Source organism: Choloepus didactylus, chromosome 9 (genome assembly GCF_015220235.1).
Source record: "Choloepus didactylus isolate mChoDid1 chromosome 9, mChoDid1.pri, whole genome shotgun sequence".
Classification (NCBI taxonomy): Eukaryota; Metazoa; Chordata; class Mammalia; order Pilosa; family Megalonychidae; genus Choloepus; species Choloepus didactylus.
The window spans coordinates 95,456,209-95,470,304 of record NC_051315.1 but is presented as its reverse complement, the minus strand read 5'-3'; the positions used below and the strand labels follow the sequence as shown (position 1 = coordinate 95,470,304).

The following is a 14,096-nucleotide window of genomic DNA, read 5'->3' as shown; positions in this document are numbered from 1 at the left end:
AAATACCTGATTTAAAAAAAAAAAAGTTAATGAAGGAATGAGGAAGCAATTATCTAATCCTTGCCTTAATTCTGACCCCTTCAAAGGCTTTATAATATGGTAGATTTCATAGTTACTGCACATAATTCCCTATATCTTAACAAATTTTAAGTGACCAGAATAAAATTTTCACAAAAATTAATTATATTTCGCCACATAAAATGAAACATATTTGTCAAAATCAAGGCCTCTGAGTACAGAGAAAAAAATAAGTTAACTAGGCTGAACACATATTCACACAGCACAAGGCATTAAACCTTGATTTACAAGCATTTTACTTCTTTGACAATGAAGGACTACTGGAATTCAAGTGCAGCATCCAATTCCAAATATACCCACTTAAAATCCATAATAAGGATTCTAACAAAAGAGAATATTTAAAATGGCAACTACTAAATGCCAATAATTAATGCAAGTAATGACTCTGATTCTTTTCAATTATGCTAAATCTTAAAATATTTTTCTGGAACTTAATACCCTGATTTTCCACATTTTAACATATACACACAGAACTATCTGTAGTAGTTTTATATTAAACTCCACTAGTGGCAAACATGCAATATTAGGAATATGAGTAAACCTAGGAATAAAAATGAATAAAAAAATGAAGTATCTTCCATTTAAACTACATTGATTCTATGATTTAAAGGGATGATTACATATACATATATATATGTATATATATGCATATGTACATATGTGTGTGTGTGTGTGTATGTACATGCATATACATACACATGCCTCAACACCAAAGTCAGAAGCTAACCTAATGGACGACGCAGTATTTTTCCCATTAAAGTAAGGAACAAACTAAATAAGTATGTCCCTTATTTCAATTACTATGAAACATCCTGTTGAAGTTATTAGGTAACATAAATTCAACAAGAGAAAACAGAAAACAATTGGAGGCAGAAAAATTAGAAGGGAAGAAGAGTACACACTTGTACAGGAGACTTTCTATATGCAGAAAACAGACTGAGAGAGCTTCAGACTCCAGAAAGTACTTGTTCTCCAATGCCCTCCTCAGATGTAGCTAAGGAAAATGAGAGGAAAAAAAGGACCTCCAGGTGTATGGTGCCAAGAGGAATAGAACAGTGGCCGGAGCAGCAACTCCCAAGGTACAGAACCAGAATCAAATCATGGAACATTTCTTCTCTAAGGGTAGGGACCAAGCAACATTTGCCCAAAGGGTTTTCAGCATTACTGAAGCAGAACTGTAGCAGACCTGCAAATCCATCAACACACTAAATTCTTATAATTGCAATCCGCTGGGCTTTGGAGTGGTTATGCAGCATTACTGTGCCAACAGTCAAGCAATATAACAACCCACAAAGCAGAAGATATTCCCAATATCAGCATCAACAAAGGCCTCATTCAAAAAATGAATAAACCAATAATAAAAAGAATAGCATCAAAAATGCATCTACACAAAAGATACTCAAATAGTCACCAAACATGAAAATGTATACTATTAGTCATCAGAGAAATACAAATTAAAACCTCAATCCAATACCACTACATCAGAAAGCTAATATGAAAGACAGGAAACCTCACGTGTTGGCGAGGATGTAGAAATAACTGGATCTCTATCATACACTTTGGTGGGACTGCTACAACCACTGTACTAAGTGGCAGTGCTACTAAATCTAGATATATACATAATCCATGACCCAGTAATTCCACTTCCAGGCATATACCCAACAGAAAGGCAAATATCTGTGCACCAAAAGCCATGTAAAAGAATGCTCATAGCAGCATTATTTCTAACAGCCCAAACCTGCAAACCACCCATCACCACATAATGGATACACGAATTGTGCTATACTCATAGGATGAAATATTATACGGCAACAAAAATGATGATCTATTGCTACAGGTGAATCTCACAGATAAAAAGTCAGAAGACGCCAGACAGACCCAAGAGTACTTAAGGTGGATACATAAGTGAATATCCTTGGTCTTAGGAAATATACATAGAAGTAGAATGTTCAAGGAGCATAATGCATATAACCTTCTCTCAAGTGTTCAGAAAATAGATGGATGCACAGATAGATGGATAGATAGAATGATTCAGCAAATGTGGCAAAATGATAAAATTAGTGGATCTGGATATTTGGGTCGTGGTATGTTAAGAGTTCTCTGTATGGTATATAGATTATTTTTGCAACTGTCCTGTAATTTTTTAATTCTTTCAGAATAAAAAGTTTAAGAAATCAGGAGTAAACATTTTAAAATGTTAACAGCAGCTTGTAATTTTAAGTCTGTGAATTTAAGAACCAAAATATAATAAAATGTGACCTATATTTTAACATTTTTATTGTTACTCTTTTAATATTGCTCTAAGTCACCAAAAATCCCTTAACTGTCAAATCCAATACATGCTCCATAGTTCTTTCTTTGACTGCTATGTTAAATCTGACACTACTGACTACTCTCTTTATAACATCCCTCTATTCTGTGAGACAACCCACTCCTGGTTCTTCTCCCAATCAAACTCCTTAATAAACTCTTATTCCTCTACCCTCCTCTTAAATGATAATGTTCTCCAGGACCCCATGACTTTGTTTTCTCTTCCTACTCTCATGAAAGTCTTTAATAATACCAATATGATTCGCCAATTTTACTTCCAGTGCAAACTTCCCTTCTGAAATCCAGACCCAAATGTGATATATCTTCATCTGGATAGCGCACAGGCACTGCAAATTCAGCACATTTACCTGAAAGCCTAGTAAACCTGTACTAGCTAACTCGGTGAATGAGATGACAAACTACCACTTTCTCAAACAAAAACTATCTAGAAATTATTTTACACTCTTCCTTTTCCTCATGTTCCACACATCTAAACATTAAGTGCTATCAAGTCCACCTTCTATGAGGGAAAACTTAAATTTTGATATCAAAAGCACTAAAAAATTTCCATGCATCTTAACTTTTTATAGTAGTGTAGAAGTTTCTAAAGTCAAATCACAAAGGTAATATTCATTTCCTAAGGGCTACCCCCATGTCTATTGATATTAACTATGCATTTCTTACTTTCACATTTAACTTCCTAAATCAAACATGTAATTGGTAATCACTACGATTGGGCAATTAATGATTGCTTTACACCCCTTACTAACAAAGAACATTACTTTCCTTACTCACAAAGTTATTAAGCCACAGAAAATCCAAAGAGACACTGAAAATGTCAGAGATTTATTAAATATGGATTAAATAATAAGGATTAAAAATTATCCATTTCTCTTGTTAAAAAAAAACTTGTAAGGGTTGATCTATATTGGTGCATCTTACAGAATGCTTCACTTAGGATAATAACCAAAATTGTGTTAATAAACTGATAATTTTATCATTAGAAGAGAATTGGTTCATTCCATTTTTTCAAGTCTATGTATAAAAAGATGTACTTGACATTTTAATATGAATAAAACACCTTAAAATTCTATTTTCTTTTTTAAAAAAACTTATTCTGAAAAGGAAATTTACTCTGAGCTCATTGTAAAACTATCTATTTCAGTCATATTCCAGATTTAGCAGGACAAAGGGCAACAGCAGGAAATGGAGCATCAACAAGGTCCAAAACAAACTTGGTTTACAGTAAAAAAAAAAAAAATCTCAAATCATTAGTCAGGATAACTAAGCACTATGCTTGAAAGTAAATAAATAAAAATTAAAATTAATTTAAGACATTCATGAGTAAAAGCTTCATTACTAATGGTAAAAAGAGAAGAGCAGCTTGCCCTCTATTATTATATATTAATAACATATATAATATATGTAATAAAAAACGGAAATAACATTGACTGATACACATACATATTTATAAAATGCTAACAAAGGTTATTTTTATATTTTTTACTCTTAAGGTGCTTTTAAGTATAACCAGTAATTTTTTTTCTCTCAAACACTTAGAGAGATACATAAAATAGTTATCTTTTCCATTTGATAGATGAGAACACTGAGATGTAAAGAAACTACGTAACATGCTTTCAGGTCCTTAAGATCAGAAGCAGAACTGGAATTAAGTCTTGGCTCTAACTCTACAGCCTCCCAAAAATGTTTAGTGTAAACTGAATCTCAAAAAAAAAAAAAGCTTATGATAAAAATGAGCCATGAATTTCAAACAGCATTTCCACATTTCAAAATGCCATGCTTTTAAGTCAATTCGTATCTTTTTACTCAATTAATACATTTGATACTTTCCATTACACAGAACAAAAGTAGCTTAATCTGATCACAGAATTTAAGGTCCAGTTTCCCCCTTCTACATATTCTGGTGACCAACCATAGGGAACACTCCCAAAAAGCTAAATGTCCAACAGAAATATATCATTTGCTTGTCCAACAGAAGTGAGATAGGGACACTACGATATAGGTACACAATAGAATGAATTCCAAATAGTTGTGTAATAACACAGAGACCAAAATTCTTCTCAGCACTGTCTCTTTATCTCAAGCACATTTTTAAGGGAAGAAATAACCTCAAAAGATACAAGGAAAAACATTGTGCCTAATACAGATAACATAAAGTAAAATCTTTATAGACATTAAAAAACAAATCAATTTGCCTTCTACACTGAAGAAAAAATGCTAAGATGAAGTAGTTAACCACTAAACTAAAAACCAGGTACAATATTAAACATGTTCAAATTAATGTTTAATTTATAAGAGCTGTATGAAATGCATAGTTTACTCAAATTCTTGACTCTGGGTGGGGATGACTGAAGGAGAGAAAAGTTCAGTCTACATTATTTGAATTAGCAGTCTTGTACACTGGTGAAACGACCTTTAGAGAGCTGAAATATTGGTAGTCAGAAACCATCCTGTCTGTGTTATATAATAATGATTATAAGAGGTTAACCAATAAACCATTAGGAAGAAACATGTTTCTAACAATTAAATTGTATCACCAGATAGAAAGCGCACAGTTAGACCTAACAAGTGTGGTAACAAAACAAAGTTTTTACCCAAAGTCTTTTCAAATGTTGAGCTTAATATATGTAGATCCATCCACTAAAAACTGAAACTAGTAATATAATTCTAAAAGGACTTCAGTCATTAGTATTTATGCTTGCAGCTTGAACCCAGACCAAAACGGGCATCTCATGTATTTGATCAGTCTTTCTTTAACCAAACATAATTGCCCAAGGAATATATCTGAAGTACTTCTAACTTTTATAATTCAATGGCAACTTTAAAACATCACATTACATAGAAACAGTTTATCTTTATAATGATCTATTGCTAATACCCTGTGGAATACCTGTGCCAAAGTTAGCATTGTAACAAATATGGAGGATGTTCTAACCTCACTGCCCTGTAGCAGTCCTGCATAAATCTTTGAAGTCTCCTTTAATCAGGTATGTATACCATGTTTGGTACAGACTGCATACCAACTAGGGCAGCAAAATGGTAGACACTGTTGAAATCTTAATCATTAAAGATGAACTTGATAAGAAAAAAACAGGTCCCCTTGGGAGGATACCAACAAACATTATTCTGAAAACTAATAAAGTAGCAAACATTTATTCTGCCTGTCTTTCCCTGAAGGAACTGTCATCAAATAATTGATGAGGGAAAATTTATCTAAATAAATACTAATAATAGAAGAAATGATAGAATTAGATTATCAGTTCTGCAAACCCCTAATAAAATAATGCCTAGACAAATATCACTAATGGCCATTATGTTCATGAATTATTCTAGCCTCCCCCCAAAACAGAAGTTGAATCATATCAAGCCTCTTTATCTACCAGTTTACAGACAACAGTACAGAGGAATAAGTAAATAAAATTAAAGGAACTCAATCAGCAAAATCCAGTCTAGAAAACTCTAAGATCAAAACCCTAGTTCCTTCAACAAATAAACAGCAAGGAATACTGAAATGTGGTAAGGAAGACCTATAAATTAAAAAAATTTACCAGACATTTTCAACAAAATGCAAAGTGTATACACTGTTTGCATATTGAGTCAAATAAACTAAGTATGTGGGAGAAAGGGACATTTATGAAACTACCAGGGAAGTTTGAACCAATCTACTGATGAACTAAGAAATCACTGTATTGCTATTGTATCTTTAAAGAGTTCTTATTTTACAGATACATATTTTTTTAATTTGTGGGTAAAAATACATGTTGTCTGGGATTTGCTTTAAAGTAATTCCAGGGTAGAGAGAAGGGAAACGAAGGGTTAAAGATGAAGATGAAACAAGACTGGACATAACTTGAATGTTGTTGAAGCTAGGTGACAGATACAAAAAGGGTCACTATAATATATTCTCTACTTGTGCATGACTGAAATTCTCTGTAAAAAACTATAAAAAGAAAGATGAACTGAAAAATTGTATATAACACCACTTAGAATACGGACAAAAAAAAACTACTTGTCCCTTAAAGGTCAAAACAAACAAACAAAAATCTTAATGGTGATTAACAGAAGCATTCTCCCTGTATTTACATACACACACACACACACACACACACACACAAACCCTCTCCCACTGGACAAATGAGAAAAATGAGACTCAAGGAGGTAAGAGCACTAGAACCAAAACCAGATCCCACAATTACAAGCCTATCCTAGGTCCTAGAAAGCCCTTGAAGCTAAATTATTCAGAAAACATTTTTAAAACAAGATCTCTGCAGTCCTGAAATAGTCTGAAAGCCCATCAAAGGTGTAAAAAAGGTCTTAATAATTAGTCAGGTAGGAAACTGTTAGAATGAGAGCAGTAAGGCTAGAGAGAAAGTCTACAGAACTCGTATTTGGTAATCATTCTCACTATGGAGCAGAAATGTTAAATATATGATATACATTTGGTAACTACTTGATTCAAGATGTCTACAAAAAAGAAAGCTGTTGTCTAGTTTACAACATGCACTGGTAAAACATGAAATCATGATTTTAAATGACTAGTTTTTGAAAACAGTTATGCAAAAATTTCAAATCTTAAGTACACAAATGATTTAAATATGAAACATAAAAAAGGAATTTATTGGACTTCATTACTGAGGACAGACATTTTCAAAAGAGTAAGGATTCACATTTACATTCTAAATCATTAAGAATAAAATTAAATATACACCAATGACTAACTGTACTACTTTTTCAATCAGCACTGTGTCACTTAAAGAAAATATGAACTTGACCTAGAAAAGACATAATTAATTAATAAGACAATGCAACCTCATTTACTTTTGTCATTCTGAAAATAGTAAAAACTAGTAAGTTTCATGAAATTTGAAATAAATCATTTTTAAACTACTGGGAATTCTCACTAAAAATACATCTTAATTTTTGGCAAACGTGTTTGTGATTCTTTTCAAAAGTGTCTGGTGAGTTGCATTTTTTTTTTAATTGAAAGAATGTTCTAGTTTTAAAAAGACATTTCTGGCATTAAATTACACAAGACTAAAAGCTATTTTAAAAATCTGCATTAAGCATTTCAAAGTAAAGTGTATGTCCTTAAGTAATTATAATAAACATCAATCTAGGAAGTCAACAAAAATTCCAGTAAGATCTCTAAAATTTAATATTACAGATAACTGAGATGACTGTTAAAGTAAACCTAACAAGAATAAACTGTTCTTTAAAGAGCTGAAAGTATAAAAAGACGCTTGATGGGATAATACAGAAATGGAGGCCATGACTTGAGCACTTCACCACACAAACCTAAATTAACTTCAGTCATAGATTAGGGTGTTTCTGTGACCCTTGCCAGTATCCTCAAAGTAGTTATGTAGCTTCTCACTTGAAAAACATGTTTTTAAGTAGTACCTTTCCCTTCCAATAACCTAAAATCGAAGCTAACAGGCAAAACAAGGAAAGAAAAAGAGAAACTTATTGCATGACAAAAATATTAAAGAATCATGGTGGATAACAGCATGGACTTGAATCAGGAAATATTGAGTTCCAGGCTCAGCTCTGCTACTCACTAGCCATTTAACCTCTGCCATCAGTTTTCTCATTAGTAAAATGAGGATAATTACATTAGCCACCTCACAGGGTTGTAAGGATCAAATAAGACAACACTCATAAACTGCAAACACCAAATTACCTTTTTATACAAGTAAAATGATTAATTAGAAGAAAAATATTTAATCCTTTTTCACAAAAAATGTCTCTACCCCGCTCCTATCTGTGCGAGAAAAAGAAAAGCACAAAAATAAAAATATTTTATTTTTCGGTTGTCATAACTTTACTTATATAATATTGGGATCAATGAAGACAAGTATCAAATAAAAAAACAAACCCTACATTTTTAATAATATGTCCACATAGTGTATGTGTTCAAATGGGAAAAATAGGAAACAATCACTTAAAAGTTTTCAAAGCCTGGGTTATTACTATAAATAAATACACTACTAACCACTGATTAAAGTGATAATAAGGCCAGTTCCCAAATTTTATAACAAAGTATTTTAAAACAGAAATAAAAAGGAAAACAGTTACCTTTGTACAATAAAGCATCCAAAGTTCAAAGAGCCTCTCTCTGGATGCCATTCTGGCTTTCACTCTGCCACTTTAATTTTTCCTCAAAAAAAAAAAAAATTATGTTCAAGACTACAGCATGTTCATTTTATTTTCCAAGTTTTTCAGCCGTACAGTAAAGCTCAAAGCGGCAGGGGAAACAAAAAAAAGTGAAATTTTTGGACTGTCGTCTGGTCAGTAAAAGGCAGTTTTCAGCAGTTACTCCAACATATCTTCATCATTGGTACTTGCACAATTAAATAAATCTGTGAAAGACAAAAATACCCAAAGATATGTTAGAAAAAAAGAGACCATATTAAAGAATCTGTAGACTTACCCAACAAAATAAAAAGATTTATCTGCTTCACTTCACACACACACACACACACACACACACACACACACACACAAAAGAGGCTAAACTTTTACACTCGTTGATCAGATTTCATAGAACGTTGTTTCAGGAAAACATCACAAAATGCATTTTTAGTAAGAATTCCCAGCTAACAATATTACATACCAATACGAAGTCAGAGAATGCTTTGGGGCAGACTTATAAAAGATGAGTACTCGTAATCAAAAATGCGTCCAATGATGATCAACAGCAAAACTCCGTTTCACTTAAACGTATTTTTCTACAGAACTATTTCAAAGACATAAACCTCTTAGAATTTCCTTGCCTGCTTCTTAAAAGTTACCGAGAATGTTTGTTGTTGTGGGGCAGGGCAGGGCGGTGAGGAATTTCTGGTTTGTTTAATAACCTTCAGACAGGGCAAGTCGACCAGAACACCTGACTTCTCTACCTCTCTACCTAGGAAAAAAGGAGCACGCACACACGGGCAAGTAAAACACCCAGCGAAAGCCTCCAAATGTTTTCGGGGATTTAAAACTTCTTCCTAGAAACTTCCTAGCAATCTAGACCACCGAGACGTAGGTACACTTAAGGTATGCCACCGTGCCACGAGAAGCTTTAGAAATGGGGCAATGTGAGCTCGGCGTCTCTCGACCCGCGACATTCATACACGCCCGAGCACACCGGGACACGCCCCGGACAACCTTGCGCCCTCACAGCCGCCTCTTACTTCACAAACCCTCCTCCACCAATAACACGGCCCCCCCGCCCCGTGTCTCGCCAGGCGACTCCCTCTCCCCTCCAAGCCGCTTCCCCTCACCGCGTTTACTTTACAGGCCGCGCCACCGCCCTGCCGCAGTCTTACTTGCTTCCCACGTACCCTACCCCAGCCGAAGCCCCGTATCACTTCTCAACCAGTCAGACGAGCAGGAGAGGGAGGCGGAGTGCCGACAGCGCAAGGCGGGGCGCGACGGCCGGGAGGACCCTTAGGCGGGGCGGGGCTGCCCCTCGGCTAATCATTCTAGCCGCTAAGTATTTAACCAGCCCCGGAGCAGCCTCTGTTCATTGGTTGCACGGTTAGGAGTGGGCGGGTGGCTTGAATCCCCGCCCCAACAAACCTGCGCAGTTGCAGTCAACCAGGCTCCTGGAGATCTTCTCGCAGCTGACGCCACAACGGGCGCTCTTGTCCGAGTCTTTCCCAAGCTAGGGAAGCAGAGAAAGAGGGAGAGAAGACCGACGCACTGACGTCTGCACCCCTCCTCTTCTGTGGACGGGCCCACGCAGCGCTCGGCTGATGGCGTCATTTCCGGGAATTTTCTGAGGGCGGGGAGCCTGATAGAGGGGATTTCGCTTTGATTTCTTGCAGTAAAAGGGAATTAGTCCTGGAAATACAAAGTAATGTAAAAGCAGACAAATTCAAACACCCCCTCAACGTGCTCAGACTTTAGTCGTTGTTTCCAAGTGTCAAATCCAGAAGGCTTGTTTTACCACCACTAAAGGCCCTCTCGGTATTTTTTGTGGTCTCAAAAGGGATTTGCTCATTGAAAGAAAACAAAAGCAGACAGCACCATTTAATAGCGGTAGACAACTTTCAGAGGATTTTTCTTTTGGGCGGGGGGAGGGGCACAAGAGAACCACCTTGGTAAATTTTAACAGACACTTAAATTTTTATTACGAAAAATGTAAAACATATACAAAGCAAACCGGTATAATGAAACTGTTTATACCAACACCCAGCTTAAAAAATTATCAACTAATGCTGCTTCTTGTTTCTATACCAGGTGTCGGCAAACTTCATGTAAACGGCCATAGACTAAATATTTTAGGCTTTGTATGCCGTCTTGCTTGTAATTTTCTTAAAAATAAAAATAACAATATTTCGTGATATGTGAAAATTATATAAAACTCAAGTTTCAATGTTATACACAAAGTTCCATCGGAACAGCCATGCCCACTTCTTTACTAACATCAAAGGCTGCTGTCATTCTAGGATGGCAGAGTTGAGAGGAGTTGTTCATAGTGGCTTGCAAATTATGCTTTCTATTTTTTTACGCTGAAATTACATTTTATATTCACCATCTCTCCTTGGCTGTCTAGCAGGCATCTGAAACTTAGGAAAAAAAATCACTTTCTCTGAAATCCTCCATTTTAGTAACTAGCAACTGCATTATTCCAGTTGCTCAGTCCAAGAAGCTAGGAAATATCTTTTCCATCTTTCTCATATACCTCACATTCAGTCTAATCCTTTCAGCGTCATCTTTAAAATATATCTGAAATCTGACCACTTCCCTCCACCTACCCAGTACCACTTTGGTGTGGGTTACCACTAAAGCTTTTCTGGATTGTTGTAATAACCTTCTAACTTGTTTCCCTGCCTCTGCTTTTTTTGCCTTCCCCCACCCATGGGTTATTCTCAATTTAGCAGCCAGGGTGATCTTTTAACATAGAAGTAAGTTAGTCCTCTTCTCAAAACTCGCCACCGGTTTGCCATCTCACTTAAAATGGCCTGCAAGTCTCTAGTATTTTCCTTCCACACTTTCCTTTCTGACATCTTTTCCAACTATTCTGGCCTTCCCTAACCTCACCCATAGACACATGGACTACTTGCTGTTCCTCAAATTCACAAATTCAAATTCTGCCTCAGGAATTTTACATATGCTATCCCTCTTACCTGGAATGCTATTTCCCCAGATATCAGCAAACTCTGTTTTTCACTGTAGCGTTTATCAGCTGATGTTTAATTTGTCTGTTGTGTGTTCACCTCATTAGAATGTAAGCTCCATGAAAACAAGGACTTTGTTCACTACTATAACTCCACGTCCTAAAACAGTGTTTTAGGTTCCCTTAGCTGCTCAAGAAAATACCATGCAGTGGATCAGCTTAAACAATGAGAATTTATTTGCTCATGGTTTTGAAGCTAAAAGAAAATCCAAATCAAGATGTCATCAAATCGATGCTTTCTTTCATCGTGTTCTGGGACTAGCTGTTGGCAATCCTTGGTCCTTAGATTGTCATATGGCAAGGTGCATGGCGGCATCTCCTGGTCTCTCCCTTCTCTCCTGGGTTCCATTGATGTTCAACTTCTGGCTGCTACCTCTGTGGCCTCCTCTCTGTGTGTCTGAATTTCATTCTGTTTAAGGACTCCATCTTTGTTCTACTTTGCTAATGCTGCCAAAATGCAAAACACCAGAAATGGATTGGCTTTTATAAAAGGGGGCTTATTTAGTTACACAGTTACAGTCTTAAGGCCATAAAGTGTCCAAGGTAACACATCAACAATCGGGTAGCTTCCCTGAAGGAAGGCCAATGGCATCCGGAAAGCCTCTGTTAGCTGGGAAGGCACGTGGCTGGCGTCTGCTCCAAAGTTCTGGTTTCAAAATGGCTTTCTCCCAGGATGTTCCTCTCTAGGCCACAGTTCCTCAAAAATGTCACTCTTAGTTGCACTTAGGGTATTTGTCCTCTCTTAGCTTCGCTGGAGCAAGAGTCTGCTTTCAACAGCCATCTTCAAACTGTCTCTCATCTGCAGTTCCTGTGCTTTCTTCAAAATGTCCCTCTTGGCTATAGCTCCTCTTCAAAACGTCACTCACAGCTGCACAGAGTTCCTTCTGTTATGTCAGCTCATTTATATGGCTCCACTGATCAACTTAGACCCACCACAAATGCACGGAGCAACACCTCCATGGAAATTATCCAATCAGAGTCATCACCCACAGCTGGGTGGGGCCCATTCCAAAGAAACACTCAAAGAATTACTATCTAATCAACTCTGATAATGTCTGCCCACACAAGAGTACATCAAAGATAATGGCATTTGGGGGACACAATATATTCAAACTGGCACAATCTTCTCTAACTATTAGGGAAATACAAATCAAAACCACAATGAGATATCATCTCACACCAATAAGAATGGCTGCCATTAAACAGACAGGAAACTACAAATGCTGGAGAGGATGTGGGAAAATTGGAACATTTTAAATGTTCAAAAAATAAACATTCTTTAATTTTTTTAAAGAGTTTGAGCAGAAATAGTATCAGTTCTTTTGGAAAGTTTGGTAAAATTCCCCTGTGAAGCCCTCTGGTCCTGGCTTTCCTTTGTAGGAACATCTTTGATGACTGGATGTCTTTACTTGTGATTGGTGTGCTGAGGTCTTCTATTTCTTCTAGGATCAGTCTAGGTTTTTCCTGTGTGTCCAGGAAATTGTCCATTTCCTCAGAGTTGTCTAGTTAGTTGGTGTACAGTTGTTCATAGTATCCTTTCATGAGTTTTTAAAAAAATTTCTTTGTGATCCACAGTAATGATCTCTCTTTCATTTCTGATTTTATTTGGGTCTTCTCTCTTTTTTATTTTGTTAGTCTACCTAAGGGTTTATCAATCTTGCTGATCTCAAAGAACCAACTTTTGGTTTTATTTATTCTCTCTATAGTTTTTTTGTTCTCCAGTTCATTTATTTCCACTTTAATCTTTGTTACTTATTTTCTTCTACTTGCTTTAGGGTTACTTTACTGTTCATTGTCCTGCTTCTTCAGTTGTTCAGTTATGTTTTTGGTTTTAACTCTTTCTTCTTTTTAAATGTATGCATTAAGAGCTATAAATTTTCCTCTCAGCACTGCCTTCTCTGCATCCCATAGCTTTTGATATGTTTTGTTCTCATTTTTATTCATCTCTAGATATTTACCAATTTCTATTGCAATTTCCTCTTTGACCCACTGATTGTTAGGATTGTGTTGTTTAACCTCGATGTATTTGTGACAATTCTGGTTCTTTGTTGGTTATTCATTTCCAGCTGCATTGCATTGTAGTGAGAGAATGTGCTGTGAATAATTTCAATCTTTTAAAATTTGTTGAGACTTTTTTTTTTCCCCAGCATATGTTCTGTACCAGAGAATGTTCCATGAGCACTAGAGAAGAATGTGTATCCTGATAATTTGGGATGCAACAATCTATATATGCCTGTAAAGTTTAATTCATTTATCATTTTTTAGGTTCTGAATTTCCTTGTTGGTCATTTGTCTAGTTGTTCTCTCTATAGAAGAGTGTGGTGTATTGAAGTTTCCAACTATTATTGTAGAAACATCTATTGCTCCCATTAGTTTTGCCAATGTTTGTCTCATGTACTTTGGAGGTCCTTGAATGGGTGCATAAATATTTATGATTGTTATTTTTCTTGGTGGATTGTTCCTTTTATTAATTCATAGTGTCCTTCTTTGTCTCTTATGATATCTTTACATTTAAAGTCTA

The 14,096-nt window shown here is 35.8% G+C and overlaps 1 protein-coding gene across 13 annotated transcripts in view; it reads right to left on the bottom strand.

Moving 5' to 3' along the window:
- NBEAL1 (neurobeachin like 1) overlaps window positions 1-10,105 on the bottom strand; it is a 281,631-nt gene extending 271,526 nt beyond the window's left edge. For 7 of the 13 annotated variants that reach the window (XR_005218944.1, XM_037850426.1, XM_037850427.1 and 4 more), the window contains exons 1-2: window positions 9,675-9,854; window positions 8,485-8,768 (exon numbers count right to left, since the gene is read on the bottom strand). Coding sequence is in view for 12 of the 13 variants with exons in the window: in XM_037850426.1 (XP_037706354.1) it covers window positions 8,485-8,535 (51 nt within the window). In the remaining variant the exon portion in view is untranslated. Of the gene's footprint in view, window positions 1-8,484; window positions 8,769-9,022; window positions 9,585-9,674; window positions 9,873-9,972 lie in introns of those variants that run through there. The other 6 variants (XM_037850425.1, XM_037850424.1, XM_037850419.1 and 3 more) reach the window with 6 other exon arrangements.
- Window positions 10,106-14,096: the final 3,991 nt, after the last annotated feature.